A 17,295-nucleotide genomic window follows, 5' to 3' on the forward strand; every position below is an offset into this window, starting at 1 on the left:
TCTGGGTCGGTAATCGGCGATCGGTCAGAAAACTGAAATCGGTGCACCCCTACTTGTTATCTGCAGTAAAATATTTTGAATTTGAATGTTGATACATTTACCACAACTTAAGGGGAAGACGGTTCAGCAAAATGATTTTGTAACAAGGCAGCTGGGCTTAAAACTTTCGTGAAGCATAGAGATGCGTAGATAAATAAGCATCTGCACTGTCTGGAGATTTACTCTCATTTGTCGTAGCTGCTAGCTCCACCAGCAGGGGGCGCAGAAAACCAGGATTTCTGTTTTATGATGGAAACCGTTTCCTCTTTTCCCATGGAGCATATTTTCCCATGAGCAATCCTAGCACAGAAATATGATAGAGATAAATTCACATAGCAAAAAAGCTTTCCACCGACATGCTGTTATTTGAGTAATTTTAAGAAATCTACATTAATTTGACAATGAGCAACAAAAGAATTCTGAGAGGAGACCTTGCAAGGAAAAATAATTATAATAAGACCAAATTCAGATAGAAGAAAATGCTATAGACATTATCAGGGATTTGTTGTTTTTCCTCAATTGTTGCTATGATGAAACATTAGACTGACATCTTTTTAACGACAAAGTTGATGAAAACAAAAAACTCTTATTTCACCTGATAATTATACATTCATGTGCGGTACTGACTAACGCCCCAACTCCAACCGGAACTGGAACTCTGTAGATTTTCAAAAGAATAAACTCACAGTTTGACCATTAGATTCTGACATTTAATAAATTCATTCTGAAGAGCGGTGCCTCCCTCACATGTCTGACGTGGAATATACGGAACTTTATGGTTCCTCCTGTGATGAACAGAATAGGTTTGACGGACCTAGCTGGTTTACAGTGGAGGTAGAACGGAACATCCTGTGCTTTGTGTGACTCGCCCGCCAGACGGAAGTGATTTTTTTGTTCAGTTTTTTTTTTTTCATTAAGTGGGGAGGAGTTAGCTGACACGACGGCGGTGTTAATGGAGTCCGCGTTTTATTCTGCCGCAGTTTGTCCGCCACGTGTTTAGACAGAAACAGATAGTTATATAGTTTTATTTTCTACTCAGTCGTATCAGACCGTGTAGATAGTAAAAAGCTCGCGATGAACGGCGGGAACATTAGAGAGACATAGTAACGGGAACATTTCCCCAAGGTGAGTCTATATCATGTTAGCTAAGAGTGGCGTGGAAACATGAGCCCGAGCTACAGCTAAACTCCTAAGTTTTAATTAGAAATATTAAATAAATTGTCAAATTAGTTAGTTGTTTAGTTTCCTGTGGTCTGGGTGGTGAAACATCTCACGGCTTATGTTCCCTCTGTTATGAATCTTATGTGTTTGAACTGACGGATATTAATATATCTGTGATGAATTAACATTAACATCCAAGTTATTGTTTTGTGGATGAAGTTGATAATGTTACTTTCTTAAATTAGCCGAACAGGTGCGCATAGGACCGTATTTAGAAAAAAGGGGCCTCCGGGCGGCCTAGAGCCAGTTTTGGTTCCCCATTACCAAAAAAAACAAAACAAAAAAACCAATAAAGCATTTTACTCACACAAATTACAGTACGTTAATATGCAGGCATATACATCAACAAGTTTAAAACATCTCTTGTGAGATGGCTCCATGTTGGCCCCCAAAATGAACTATAAAATCAGAATTTCCAAATGTTTGAATAGTGTATAGTTCATGAAAGCATGCATTCATTACAAACGTGTCCTAAATCTTTGAATCCACAAAAACCTAATGGCCCCTGTTAGCCTATTTTAAACAGTTAACATGAACACGTGTCTCATCAATGACACGTTCTTTGTTTGAAAAAGATGTTGGACTGGTTTGCTAGTTACTGATAGTCCTTTTACAGTCATACTGTAACTATCTCATTGATCCATCATTAGATGGGAACTTCAGTATTACTCTTTCACTTTACTTTAAAATGAAGTTTATTCTACAGTTCAGCATCATTGTAATAATAGCAACAAAGCATCTTAATGATCGGTGAAACATCTGAACTTTTGGTTCACATCTGGATGTTTCTGATGACACAACTTTTATGAAACTTAATGCAGACAAATGAATGCGCTTTGAGATTTTTTTATCACATCACGGGTTCAAAACCTTGAAAACTGTTAAAGCTTGAAACTATTGCTCAAATGAAGGCTGTTGTAAAACTACAAGCAACATGTGTGTGATGTAGCTGACATGACATGGAACCTGATGAGTGTGATGATGTTGGGTAAACATGACAGTTTCAAGGTATGGTATCCATGGGAACATTTAATATTTAAGATAGAAATGCAACAGTTTCCTTAATGCTGCAAATGACATTTAATTTAAATTTAAATGAGTTGATACAAATGGATAAATGTAATCTTACAAGTATGTTGTTATTTTTTCTTATAACAGAGCTGTCTCCACATGGATTTAGTTGCTAAGTTATTATTATGGAAGGGTTTGACTGATGAGCAAGGAAATGAATACAGGAGCAATGTTTCTTTAAAAATTATAGTTTCTTGTAAAAATATGTCCCTCTGACAGATTGTGACAATTTATAACAGGGATTGCGTTAATGGAATATTTTCTGTTTTTGACTGTCTTTTTTTTTTTTTTTTTAACAACAAAAGACAAACTGGAACTGGAAGACGTTAAATGATGTTTTCAGAGCACCATGTGAAGACTGGTCAGAGCAACATGGTGCTCTGAAAACCCAGCAATAAAATCTTAATTAAATGAATACGTTGGGACAGGTTTACTTCAGGCTCCAGCCTCCGATTAAAGTTGGGTTGGGCTCAGACATAATGTCTAACGACTCGGTCCGGGTCGGGTCGGGTCGGGTCCGATCCGATCTAAACTTTAGGGCAGATTTCACCTGTAGATGCGAACCAGGAGGAAGTGAAGCTGCGTGCTCAGACCCCAGCAGGTGAAACGCTTATTATTTATATGGAGTCAATTAAGTGAATTGTTCAGTCTGTGGTTTCTATCACTGTGGAGAAAAAGTTGGTTATCTTCATCTGCTTGATTAATGTGTGATGGGGTCTGGATTGTTTGTTCAACTTGTTTGAATATTAAATGCGACAGAATAGTTGATATAATTAAAAAATTAACAGATAAAAATCAAAATGACGGACAACAAAAAAGTGTAGTACGACCTCTGACTCGGTTTTCTCACCAGATACTTTGTTTTGACATTACTGTTGTGACCTTTGTCTATACAAGAAAATAAATGTGTTTTAATGAGAGTATATCTCATTATAATAAAGTTTCTCATTTTAACTTGCAGTCCTAGATTTTAGACGTTACATGTAAAATGCGTTATATAAAATATTATGAATGTAGGATGATTTCAAAGCCCAAATGTGATCCTTTGAAATAAACTAAGCTTTTTATCCATGCTTGAAGAATAGCTGTGCTGGCATGAAACAAGATCCCACTTGTTCTGTGTGGCATTTTAAGGTAAATATGGGAGGATCTCATCCAGATCATGCTAATCTTTTTGTCATTTGCTTCATGTTGCAACAGAAGCTAACTGGGTGAAAGTTAGTGGGCTGAGGACAAAGAGCAGGACAAGCTCAGGTAATATTACTGTTGCTAAGAGCAGAGAAAGGGACAAGTAAATAACCAGAGAGGTTCTCGCAGTCATTGAATATTCAGCCTGAAATCTCTTGTTGTTGTTTTTTTTGTTTTCTTTGAAACTTGAGAGGAAACACATCTGTGTGATTTAGGGGGGAAGAATTCATTCAAATATGGATAGTAAAAGTTTGTTCAGCTGATCTTGAGATTGTCGGCTTGAAATCAGGTATGTAGGATGTCTGAGGCAGACAGGTCAGTCGGAATAAACAAAGTGGAATCCACAATAAAATGCGGATTTTTGCGTTTCTGGTTAATATTGACGAGAAGGGAAGGATATTCTGTAGCTCCGGACGATATGGCTCTGATTATCCATAATTGTCAATACTGGTAATTACAGATTAGATTTCTGTTTTAAAAATCTGAAATGCTGCTAGACGTTACTTTTCCTGCTTTATCCTTAATTTCCTCTCTAGCTGTTTTACTCACTTTCTCCTCTCACGCCACGATTGTTTTGTGTGTTTTTCTTTTTTTAAGCCTGGTGGCAAAACATAAAAATGCTGTTGCACAAGTTACTCAACAGGCTTTTGCTAGGTAACCAAAAAGCGAGTAAGTTAGTTAATGGTACCCGTCTTACATAACTCACCGTGAGACGTTGAGCAGCTAAAGCCTTTGCCTAGATCCCCCAGAATGCTGAGTGGTTCTGGATTGAAATTCATTGACATTTTTGAATGTTCTGTCGGACGTATTTTCTATTGATATTGATTGTTTGTTGCGGTAGATAATTAGTTTCTGTAATGTTTTGGCCACTTTGGCTCCCGTACCCTCCGTTACCTGGTTACGCTGGGTTCCCCACTCCTTTCTACACACAGAATGAATCGGTCACCAATGGCAAAAAAAATAAAATACTCTGAACACCAACATCTTCCCAAGAAAATAAATGCATCACTCAAAGTTCAGAGCAAGATTCAGGGCCAGAGAGATTTCCGAAACATACAGAAACATTTTCTGTACGTTTTGTCGGCACACGGTTGACCGGAGGATACGATGATTACATGCAGAAGAAGCTAACTAGCTAGTTAACTAGCTGCAGCTAGTCACCGTGTTCTGCTGAACTACAGCAGTTTGTTTTGGTTGTGATACATAATAACAATAAATGTTGACTTCTTGCTATTGACTTGTTCATTTTTAGTCATTCACATCATTACATACTGTTTGGGTTCATAAATAGCTAAAATGGAATTCAGAAAAATGAAAACAGAAAAAGTGAAGTTTTGGGGGGGGGGGGGGGGAATCAAATTGATCTCCTAGTTTGTCATATTCTGCTTAAAATACATAATTAATTCTGCTTTGTTCTGACTACTTGTAGTAAAACATGTAGGTAATGTGGGTCAGAAGAGGTTTTTTTTTAGAAGAGACCGGAAGCGTTTCAAGAAGCTTTTAAAGGGGATGGAGGCTTTCAGACTGTCTCCTTTGAGGCGGTTTGTCCTTGAAAGACACAAACAGCTGCCTGTCCGTCCCCCTGCTAGAACAGTGTATCATTAATCCCCAGTGGGATTTTTCTCTGTCATTGGCTCCAGAAGGACAAAGCTTTGGGGAAAATTAAAGCCGGAGGCGGCGACTTTCTGAGCTTTGCCATTATGTTTTATTAGAACACCAGGAGTTTTTATCACCTTTGTTTTTCCCTGGTTCATAATTTACGAGCATATTTTAATTAGTTCTACTTGACTTTATCTTTCATGCTGTGAACTAAAGTTATGACTTCTGAATAAACCTATTTCCTGGTATTGACTACTTCCTGGTAAAAGGAAGCTAATGTGAGTCACTGTGATTAAACATTCAGGTGTTTTGTGAATGGTCCCAAGGTCATTTGATGTGCATGTGTGCGTACTGCATTGTGGTGTTTGAATGATGGAGACATGCGTGTTTACTTTTCCATGACTGTGACTCCTGCACTTTTATTGGTTAGAAACAGGAAAACTGAATGCTGAGAAAAGAGACGAGGACAGATGATTCTGTGAAAATTAATCAGACAAAAATCAGGTTGTTGGGTTATTTTTTTGTCGTTTTTTCATCTAAGGCTTCCCGATGTTGTGTGTTCATGAGGAACAACATCAGACTGCTGATGTTGTGTGATCTGTTCAGCACAAAGCTGAACCAGAGGAGGTCAGACTGAACTGCAGTGTTTCCAGTGACTGGGCTGCTGCTCCCAGCCTCTGGGGGTCGGAGCAAACAGGAAGTTATTGAACCTTCGGTCCGTTTCCTCTTTTAACTGGAGGACATGTTCACTCCTGATGTTAGTGGGATTCTGCTCTGTCGATAAATCCATCAGGCTTCATTTAGAGAGCACTTTAAATGCAATCGGATGTAACAAAGTGTCTCACAGAGGTTTGAAACAATCAACAAGAAGAAAGTAATGATACTTGATTTGATGATTTAAATCAAATATGATCTGGAATGTAGAAAAAACAGACGTAGATGTAAATAAAGTAGAAAAATGTACAGTGTAGGACACCCCATGTATTCTGACAATTTGAGAAATGGGTAAACCATAATGTTAAGAAATGCACGGATTGCAGTTTTTTTGGCTGATGCTGATTCTGATCTTCGCCGATGCCAGTTTTTTTTTTTTTTTTTTTTTTTTTTTTGCTGTTGTTGGAAAAAGTTGCTAAGTCAGCAACAGTGGGGTGACCATAATTAACCACTCATGTTCAGACGAGACGCGGTAGGCGGGTCTGTTGGTCAGTCCTCTCTCACAGGATATGGCTGTGGACAGTGGCTGATTTTTCAGACATTTGCAGAGGCGGATAAGATTGGTGGGTGAGATCGGTTTCACATGTAAGACTGAGACAATTAATCGGGTTAATCATGACGAATTGATTATTGAAATGTCAACTAATTTAGTAGTCGATTAACTGGAGAAACAAAGGACACGTATTCAGAGCAGTAGCTGAGCCAAAACTGTTTAAGATATAAAATAAAAACTGTCGTCTGTAAATCTGTTCTACCCAAGAACTCTAGTGGCTGTTTTAGCTTCACTTGGTTCTAATTCTGTTTTAAAAAAAAATTGAAATCTATAAATACTTAGTCATAATATTCAGCATTTCACAGATCGTGATGTTTGTTTTATTTCTCTGATTTCAGCAGAAACTCCAAACATCGCTATGACAGGCCGAACCGACACTCCACAGGACCGGTGAGTGAAACGCCAAACCGTCGCTTCGTCTTATTCATAAAACCAACATGGAAACTTCTGGTTTTTACATCCATCTTTCTCTCTTCTTTCTCCCACTGTCCCCGTTTCCTCCCATAATCCCTAGGTTCTGCTTGGTGGGAATCTTTTTCTTCATTCTAGGCCTGGGAACGCTGCTGCCATGGAATTTCTTCATGACTGCCTCACTGGTAAGAAGTGAAACGGTTTCCATAGAGATGATGTATTTGACAGAATGTGAAAAACAGGATGTGGGTCCAACAGCGGTTTACTTGGAGAAGATGGAAGGAGAGGGATCTCTAGAACAGGAAATGTGTTGTAAAGCAAGCTGTAAATGACTCTGTCCTCAATCAGACCAAAAAATGACCAGCATCATCCTGTAAGTCCTACATCAGAAAACTGAAAACTGTCAGGAGTCGAGTTTAGAAAACAATAAGCAGCAGAGGCTCTAAAAGTCAAACGGCATCAGTTAATGACTGGAAAGAACGAGAGGCTGGCTGCAGTTTAACTGATGGTAACAATGTTGCCATAACTCTGCTATCAAACGGTTCGTCCGACTGTTCTAAAGACAAACGCAACACATGGCTTTGGAAAATGACTCCTACAACCCAAGAGGCATTTCTGGTTACATTCCAAACTTTTTCTTTTTTTAGCAGATCTCGTAAAAATGTCTCTTGATGGAAAAGAGTCAGAACAAAACACAGTCTGTTGGCGACGTGCCTGATCAAGGGAAAGGAAAAAGGAGGCATGCTTTTCTTCCTTTTTTACTAATGCAAACTGAAAGAAGTAATGAGTGTCTTTTGCTAACATAAAATAATATCCAGTTTCAACCATTTGCTTTCAGTTTTACCTTCTTAGTTAAAAGTTCACATAGGTAAGTTAATTATTAATTGATTAGAGAACAAATGGCATCTTTCCAGATAAAAAGATGAAATGGGTGTTGACCTAAATCAGAATCAGCAGGTCAGGCTTTTCAAAGACCCGTAATCGGCCAGAAAACTGCAATCAGTTCAGCACTAAATATGATGATTTACATATTTGTCCAATGGTCAGAATAAACGTTATTGTCTCTGAAAATGTTCATTTTATTTTTATTCCAGCCACTAAGAAGTCTCTAGATTTGTTGCTAGTCCCTATTTTGAACAAAAGCAGCTAGATTTGTCGAGCTAGTTGCTAGAGAAGTCAATCGCTTCACAACTAGTTAGCCTGTCATAACGGTGATGAGACTTTTCTATACAGCAGTAGTCTTCGGTCAGAGGCTCTTTTACATTCACTGCAACACTGACTGCTTGTGGAGATCCTTCCATCCACAACGACTCTTTGAATATACTTGAATGATTTGAGTTGGATTTGATTTCCTTTCAAAAATCAAGTATTTTTTAAATAAAGTATTTTTGAATAGAATACTGGAGGAAAACCTGCTAAAAAAAAAAAATTTGTTTTTGGATTAGAGTTTCACCTTCCAGTAGCAGAACAACTTTAAGCATCAAGCTAGAGGTACAACAGAATGATTTAGATCCAAGTCCAGCTCTGTTTCCACATGTCCAGTATAAATAAATGGTCCGATTTGACTCCTGCTCTGTCGGCAGTACTTCCAAAGCCGCCTCAACAACACGGAGACGAACGGGACGGTGGTCAGGAAGGAGTATCACTTCAACAACTGGATGACCTTTCTGTCCCAGCTGCCCCTGCTGGTCTTCACCCTGCTCAACTCCTTCATGTACCAGAGGTCAGTGCTAACAGGTGGTGCCGCCTCGGGGATGACCTGTCGGTCCTGGTGCGACCCGATCGCCAAAACGTTTTCTGTTCCAGGATATCCGAGGCCATCCGCATCGCAGGCAGCCTCGTCTTCATCCTGCTGCTCTTCATCCTCACCGCAGTCCTGGTGAAAGTGGACATGCATGCGGATCTCTTCTTCTCCGTCACCATGGCGACCATCTGGTTCATCAACTGTGAGTTTTCTTTGACTGGAGGTGTCTATAAGCATGTTTTTGTTTTTTTTTTGTTCGTGTTGTGATGGCGTTGCTGCTCCGCAGCGTTCGGCGCCGTGCTGCAGGGCAGCCTGTTCGGCCTGGTCGGCCTGCTGCCGCAGAAGTACAGCACCGTCTTCATGAGCGGCCAGGGCCTCGCCGGGACCTTCGCCGCCATCGCCATGCTGCTCGCCAAAGCCAGTGAGCAAGCACATAACTCAGAACACCACTCGGTTGCCTAGCAACGCAGTAGAACTGCTACAAATGGGCGCTTTCATTTAGGTGTTTTCAAGGAATGTGCCTGATGTTTAAACTGCATAGTTTTGTAATAAAGTCAGTCAAACGTTTGATAAAAAAACAGAATTTGAAAAACGTTATTTACAGTTCTAACCTGATTATTTTCATGCATAAATAAAAAGGCACATTTTTTCCACACTGAAGTTAAATCAGACTAAACATTTCTTGTTTCACACAGCAAAAACACAAAATCTTACCGAGTATTTCCAGTCTAGTTATTAGTGCAAATATTTTAATACACTTCAAATAAGACAAAACTAACTTATGAGTAACTTTTTAGCTAAATATGGGAGCTTGCTTTGAGTCAATAATTCTTTAATATTGATGGAAAAGAACTAGTTATAAGTGAAATAATCTGCCAGTGAAACTAGACACTTTAAATTATAAGAAAAATGACGATTATATTTTTAAAGATCAATATTAATTAATTTTTAATTATTGTAAGTTAGTTTTGTTTTGTTTCAAGTGAAATTAGATAGTTCCTGTAGGAACCAGGCCACAAATACTTGGTAAGATTTCTTTTTGTGAACTACTCTATTTCTCGAACCAGTCAGGTGTATGTGAGAGAGATCTAATTTTTAAAAATATTTTTGTTTACCTTACCTCTGCTGTAGAACATAGAATACTCACAAGACATTATTGATATCTAATAAATAATATCGCATAACAGTGAACTGAAACTGTCTTTTTTTTTTTTCTTCTTTTTTTTCCTTTTAGTTTGTTTGTATAGTTTTCATCTCCAAAGTTTGAAAACTTGCCGTAAAAATGCTTGAAATTTTCTGTGGTGAAAAGCGTGCAAACCCTGATTAAAATCAGTTTATTTCTAAGAACGTATTTCATGCTGAGTCTGGTTCTGTTCCCCGTTGTGACGCAGGCGAAGCAGACTCTGAGTCTGCAGCTTTGGGTTACTTCATCACGCCGTGTGTGGGGACTCTGGTCACCCTGTTGAGCTACCTGCTGCTGCCACGCCTGGTCAGTACAACACCGCCCCATTCAGACCGTCACCTTTAAGTTGTCATTTTATGACAGCAAAAGCTGGTTCGTCTGCCTGACTAATTCAGTTCTGCCATGTTTTTATAGTGCTGTCTGGACTTGTTTGAGATTCCATTGTTGTTGTTTCTCTGCAGGAGTTTGCTCAGTTTTACCTGAACAGAAGCAGCAAGTATGAAGAAGGCACAACGGACAAGCTGCTGACTGGTGAGACTTTGTTTAGGCCGAGCAGAGATGGGACGATAAATGTGTTGCTTCACAGTGTGACTGAATCAAATCAATTCACTGGAACATTATCTCATTAGGTTTGTTGACTCTCCGTTTATCCAGTTAAAAGCCAGACAAAGATGGCTCTGTTAGATGTCACACTCACTCACTCACTCACACACTCACTCACTCACATTTTCCATTCAGCTTCGAGCCCTGAGGAGCCTCCACTGACACGAATTAGACACAGGATATAAAGGATTTGATAAACCCAAATGGTCTGTCTGAAAACAGAACTTTTTCACTTTTATTTCCTTACAACCATAAACTTAAATATATGTTTAGTGACATTTTATGTCACTAAAAATATATTTACCAACACAAGGTGAAGTGGAAGGAAAACTTCACATTATTTCAAATTAAAATCTCAAAAGTAGTGTGTGTGTGTGTGTGTGTGTGTGTGTGTGTGTGTGTGTGTGTGTGTGTGTGTGTGTGTTTTTATTCAGCTGGTTGAGTCAGTGTTTTGGAGAATTATGATTTCCACACCTGATGGTAGACGAGAGCAAAATTGCAACTTTTGTTACATTTTCTGCTGTTGTGGTTTTCTTTCACTGCAACAAGAACCACTGGAAGAAATGACATGAAAACCTCTGAAGAAGACACTTAGCGCAACTCCCTTCTTCATAAAATAAAGTGGTGTCAGATTTTAGCAGTTGCAGGTTTTCTCTTTTGTGTTTGGTAAAAATCCACAAGTCATTTCTTCTGCTAGCGATAAATGAGCATGTTTGTTTTGGTTGTATTCACCCAGAATGCCCTGTGCTGTAGTCCACTTCCTGCTTTCGGAGCGGTCTCCAGTCCGCTTGGCGTTCACATATGCCCTCGGACCACACCAGAGTTCACTTCAACTGAACTGAGACCTAGATTTGTATTTTTTGAGCGTTTTTCCAGAGTTCAGTTATACATTCACAAACCGGACTTTTTAGACAAACGGACTGGAGTTGGACTGAAGTGGACAGAGAGGACTGGTGTGAATGCACTGTTGGTTACAGCTGTAAGCAGATCGAAAATCTTGACCAGAATGCTCTGAACTGCAGTCGGAACCCCTCTGGAGAACGGGAAGCTAAACGGCCATGCTAACGGCGCGGTGGCCAGCGTAGCCCTCGGCAGCAGCGGTCAGGACGAGGCCAAGCTGGAAACCAGTCCAGACAGGAGCGAGCAGGCCGACAGCTCTGCAGAAAAATCCTCTGTGTTGGAGGTGTTTAAAAAGGTACGGGATGAAATTCTGGGCAAAAACAAAAAAACTGTTTTCTCTCTGCTGCTTCTTTAAATAATACAAACCATTTTATATATATATAAATATCAGATTTGGGTGATGGCATTCTGCGTGACGTTTGTGTTCACCGTCACTCTGTCCGTATTCCCCGCTGTCACTGCCGACGTCAAAACAGCATTCCCAGGTGGAAAATGGGGTAAGAGTGAGCAGCGCCGATTCAGAGAAGATCTGTGTTGAACATGGAGCCGATATATCGTCGTTTTACTCACTTAAATTGTCCCTCCTCTCTCAGAACACGTCTTCATCGAGGTGTGTTGCTTCCTGGTTTTCAACATTCACGACTGGTTTGGCCGGACCATAACTACATGGATACGCTGCGTGAGAACCTGACTATTTGCTTCCCTAGAAAACAAGAATGACTGATGTTAGCCAACCTGCTTCAGCTGGTCTCACGGCATTTGTTTATTTTACTACCTTCGTCTTTCTGTAATGTATATGTATATTGGTGAAGGTAGTTCTATGTTTTTTTCACTTTCTCTTTACAGTGTGCTAAAAGAGAAGGCTGTCTGTAAATAGCATTTGCATGGGATTTGAATACCAACAGCTCACAATATTTTATTAGACATCTGTTTCTTTTTTTAGCTTACTGACAGTATTTTTCTCTTTAGAGGGTCTAAATCAGGGGTGGGCAATCCTGGTCCTGGAGGGCCGGTGTCCTGTAAGTCTTGGATGTCTCCCTGGTCCAACACACTTGAATCCAATAACTGAATCACCTCCTAAGTGCAGTCAAGTTCTCCAGAATCCTGCTAACCTCATAATTTGACTCAGGCGTGTTGAAGCAGAGATGCATCTAAAACACATGTGTCAGACTCCAGTCCTGGAGGGCCACTGCCCTGCAACCTTTAGATGTGCCTCTGCTGCACCACACCTGAAAAGAATAATTAGGTCATTCATAAGGCTCTGGAGACCTGATCTACACAGGGAGGAGGTAACTAAGCCATTTCATTCCAGTGTTTTGTACCTGTGGCACATCTAAACCCTCCAGGCCTGGAGTTGCCCACCCCTGTTCCAGCACCGTCGCTCTGTCCGTATTGCAAAAATGAAAAAAAAAAACGTTCAGACACTAACACGTATGCATAATAATAATGCGTAATTTTTATTTCTTATAAATGATAAAAGTGCCTATATTTAATGCAGTAGCAGCCGGCCCAGCTGCGTGTAGTTTAATCTGTGATGGTTTAATAGTCTGGCTGTGCTGTGATGGCGCAGAGGTTAAGCACAGCCCACATAAGGAGGCCTCAGTCCTCGACGTGTCCGTCGCTGGTTCGATTCCCGGCCTGGTGACTCTTGCCACATGTCTTCTCTCTCTCTCTTTACCTACTTTCCTGTAATAACACGTTCAAATAAAGACCACTAGAGCCAAAAAAAGAACATGGCTGAACAAATTGCGTCAGGATTTAAGAGATTAGTAACACCTTTATTGGCCCCTCCGTCACGCAATGAAATAGACCTGGGTTTCAAAATGCCAGAGGAATCTCCCTGTGGGAGGATTATATGTGAAATAAACATTTCCTCTCCCCTGCAGCCTGGTAAAGAGTCGCGTGTGTTCCCGGCCCTGGTGGTCTCCAGGGTGATCTTCATCCCCCTGCTGATGCTCTGTAACGTCCAGAAGCGCTCCTACCTGCCCATCGCCTTCTCTCACGACGCCATCTTCGCCCTCATCATGGCGCTCTTCTCCCTGTCCAGCGGTTACTTTGTGTGCCTCTCCATGTCCTACGCGCCGCAGTGAGTACACCGCAGCAAGTGGCTGACCTCTGACCCCTGAACTCTGTCCCACTTGGTTCACAACTCCACCAGCTGCTCAGCTGTCAGCTAAACTGGAGATAAATCTGGAGGGAAATGATCTGCAGCCATTGTTGCTGTAATTCTGATTGACGTTCCTGGGTTGCCATGGTGATGTACAGTACGAATGGAAAGGATTTGTTCCCTTCCAGATTTCTTCAGTTTCCTGCTTTTTTTTTTTTTTGCCACTCTTTATTTTTTTAAGATCTTCAAGCTAATTTTACTATCAAGCAAAAATGAGCTGACTACATATGAAAGCAGGGGTGTCCAAAGTGTGGCGCGTGGGCCATTTGTGGTTTCTTCACTGTTTCTGTGTGGTCCACTTTTTTTTAAAGAAAATTATTACTTACAAATTACAATTCAATTAATTTTTTTTCTACAATAAGTCTTCGTTTTTCTACAATGCAAAATATTAAGTACAACACAAAGTGTTTGTCTTTTCACAGCTACGCCTCTTGCTTTCTCTTTAATTTCGTAAAATATAGAACCGTATTTATCGACTGACGTCCAACCAGAAACAAACTTTAGAAAATCTGCTGGTTAAATACAGAAAACCTTTCTAAAGAGGAAATGACCCAAATCTGGTTCTTGCTGTTGGAAACAGGCTGATATTTTAGTCATCTCATCATTTAGTCGCCATTTCAGCTCTCATTTCTGAGCTTGGTTGACCTCTTCAAAGGTCATATAACTCAGCATCTCAGACCAAAGCAAATCCACACTTTGACTAGGCCATATCATTTTTTTGTCTCATTCAGATCAACTCTGTTTCTCACCTGTTCTGGAATTTTAGTTATTGCCTCATCTTAAAAAAAACAACAACAAAAAAATTTGAACTTTAAACGGTCAGACAGGTTCTGTGCATGATGGTCTGACTAACCAGGTCTGGGTGCAACTTGGGAATGTTTCTGCTAGTACATGATTAAACAAGGCAGATATCATTTGAGGACTCCTCTATTTGATTAGCTCAAACAATAACGGGACAAGGAAGCAAAAACAAAGATGGTTGATAATTTTCAAGAAGGCAGTAAAACAAACACAACTATTGTTCTGACTCTACTGAATGGAAAATCTTTTTTTGTGCAACATGACTGAAAACGTATGTATGTTTGTTATGTTGACACTCTGAACAGCATAGTCTTTAGTGACTAGCGACTAAAATCAACTGGTTCTGTGGTGTTTCTCCAGACTGGTGGAGCCTAAAGATGCAGAGACTGCAGGAGCCCTGATGACCTTCTTCCTGGCCCTGGGTCTGTCCATTGGGGCCGCCCTGTCCTTCCTCCTCAGGATTCTGGTGTAGTTCCCATAGAAACAGCACGGTAAAGGTATCACTACACTCCTTAAAGGAGACCCTGTCAGTTTTATGTTTAAAAACAAATCCAATATTAGTTTTCATATTAAGTACAACTGGTTCTGCTCAGCATGTCGTTACAGTGGAACAGAGAAACATTTCAAGACGTTCGATCCAGAACAATCCGTAGATCATTCTAAAACCACATCAGTTTTATGGGTTTTTATCGCTTGTAGATGTTTGTTTTAAGACAAATATTTTTCTATTTTTTTATTTGTACATTGTTGTTTTGTAATGAACGGAACAGGAAGTAAAGCTGAACAGAACAACAACAAAGAAACAGGTACAACAGGATTTCTAAGCAGTACAAGCTAATTTGATGGTAAATCCTGCCATCTGGTGGCTGAAATGTTTATTATCGGGCAATTTGCCATATTGACTAAATTAGTACCAGTATTGTTTATGTATGAGTTTATTTCCTCATCAAATTTTACTGGTGAGGTGCCATTGTTTTGTGTTTCAACATTCTGTTCCAGTCTGCGGGTTCACATGGCTCCATGTGATGAGAAGCTTTGCTTATTTCCTGATTAAAGACCAAGCAGCAGAGGGTTCCTGCGCATTTAGCTCCTTAACTTTCTTTTTTTTTAATATATATATAAAATAACATAAGTTTTTCCGTACTCAAATTCCCCAATTTTATTTATTTAACATTTAAGTCTGAAATCTGAACTTTTTAACTGCTTAACTAACATTTGGGTTTTATCTAGAGATTCCACATCATCTGAAAAAAGAAAAAAAAAAACGAATTATGGAATCTGTTTTTGGTTTTCCTTAAAGTATTGAAAATAAAATACTTTTTTAACGTTTGGGACGAGCCGGTTTTCAGTCCGAGTAAAAAGAACTGGTTTTATTTTCCCAGTCCGTCATAGAAACACCTGTTCCGATTTGTTTTAGTGGCAGATGAACTGTGTGTGTTTTACAGTGTGTGCCGACTCGTGGTGTTTTATTTCTCATTTTGACAGCGCCGGAGTGTTTTGTTTGTTTACCACTAAAAATAATTTTCAGAACTTAGGCCTGTTCCTGTTTGTCAACAATGTGGCAGCTGTTACTTCAACACATTTTCTTTACAATGGGATCAGAAGAAAAACAAACAAAAAGCCTTGAAAGTGTCTGATTTTGGTGATTTTTGCTCAACTTCCATTTGCTGTAAAACGGACCAACAACACGGTGGGGAGACGGCAGAACTTCACTGCAGTTAGATGAAGACTAATGCATGAAATCCAGTTCCATCAGAACCGATGGGGGTTCTTAAAGAGACTTGAATGTTCTGGGGGAGTTTAGGATTCTGTTGCCTTAATGCACGACCCGGGGTATGTTCCGGTTCCCACTTTGGAGAGGACATTGGACTGCACAAGCAAAATGTTTTTGTATACCATATGTATCCATAGCAACAGAATGCGTCCTGATGTTTTCAGTTCCAACCAAATGACCATGTAGTGATCCATTGTGCTGTTCACAGTAGAAACTAGTTTCAGCAAAGGGAATCTTTTCATTTTTCCTGTCAATAAATGAATCTCAACAATTCTGTGATGTCTGCTGGTTTATAAAGGATTAGAGTGAAGTAATACAAATTAAAATCTTAAAGGAAAATATTCGCTCTACTTGAGTCGTGTTGATTTTCATCAAAGAACTTTGGTGCACCAAAATCTTTAGTAGTTTTATTAAAATTGGCTAAATGCATTGTTTACAGAGTGTGACCCAAATCCTGCTCTCATTGCTGAGAAAATACTAAATGTTATCTAGATTTTTCAAATTTGCACCTCTATGGAAGCTCATTCCTGCCATAAGTCATAATTTTGACATCCAAAATCATAATTATGAGATAGTCAGACTGTTTGTCTACAGCAGTGGTCCCCAAACTATGGCCTGCGGCCCGGATCTGGCCCCCTGAACAATACCAGAGAGCGTTCAGATTATTTTTTTTCATATATTGTATTTTCCGGTTTATATGTGGATTTTTCTTCAACCACCAGGGGGCTCTTTAGCAGGAAGTGTGTAAACTGGGTGTTTTGCTAGCGGTAAAGCAAATGAACGCCGCATTCCAGGTCGAGTTCTTTGAAGCAATGCCTGTAAGTAGCAGCTTATACTTCAAAACGAGCATTTATGTTAACATATGAGGAATTTATATGTTACTTTCCCTCAATGGAATGTATACTAGTCTGTGTATAGCTAACGGTCCCAGTGACCGTTTCACTAACGGTTTTTGTCCATGTGCTTTCTGGGTAAAAATCGAGTAACGCCCCCCTCACCCCCCTCTTGAACAGTATTAACCTTCAACCCAACCTCCCCCTCTAGTAATGACACTGAGCGAAAAAATGCTCAACTTCCTCGTTTCATTAGCATAAGGGAGGAGTGAACTATTGCATCAGGTAGTTGGATTTGCCCATCTTTATCTAAATCTAATTATTGAAGGGAAATATAGTATACAGTCTTCATAATCTGTACTCTTGGTTGAATGTAGTTTTTATTTCCACTTTGGTTTTATGTTTTTATTCAAGTGCATTTTGTCGTTTTTGGATGTTTTTTACCTGTTAAATGTTTTGAAAATAAAGTGCATTTCTTTTTGTCAGGATGTGCT

At 39.7% G+C, this 17,295-nt stretch overlaps 1 protein-coding gene across 3 annotated transcripts; it reads left to right on the forward strand.

Annotated features, from left to right (window-relative positions):
* Positions 1-940: 940 nt before the first annotated feature.
* Positions 941-16,340, forward strand: LOC103480187 (equilibrative nucleoside transporter 2). Of its 3 annotated transcripts, none has more exons than XM_008435060.2 (13): positions 941-1,164; positions 6,727-6,775; positions 6,900-6,981; positions 8,380-8,519; positions 8,603-8,742; positions 8,827-8,961; positions 9,932-10,029; positions 10,185-10,254; positions 11,349-11,521; positions 11,618-11,723; positions 11,820-11,905; positions 13,113-13,312; positions 14,555-14,666. In XM_008435060.2, exons 2-13 carry the CDS (start codon positions 6,744-6,746, stop codon positions 14,664-14,666), a joined length of 1,374 nt encoding a protein of 457 aa, XP_008433282.1. In that variant the 5' UTR covers positions 941-1,164; positions 6,727-6,743. The 3 variants fall into 3 exon arrangements, with proteins under 3 accessions (XP_008433282.1, XP_008433281.1, XP_017166041.1); XM_008435059.2 differs by having other exon boundaries at positions 943-1,164; positions 6,724-6,775; positions 14,555-16,340; XM_017310552.1 differs by lacking the exons at positions 6,727-6,775; positions 6,900-6,981 and having other exon boundaries at positions 943-1,164; positions 14,555-16,340.
* Positions 16,341-17,295: the final 955 nt, after the last annotated feature.

Source organism: Poecilia reticulata, linkage group LG18, assembly GCF_000633615.1.
Source record: "Poecilia reticulata strain Guanapo linkage group LG18, Guppy_female_1.0+MT, whole genome shotgun sequence".
Taxonomy (NCBI): Eukaryota; Metazoa; Chordata; class Actinopteri; order Cyprinodontiformes; family Poeciliidae; genus Poecilia; species Poecilia reticulata.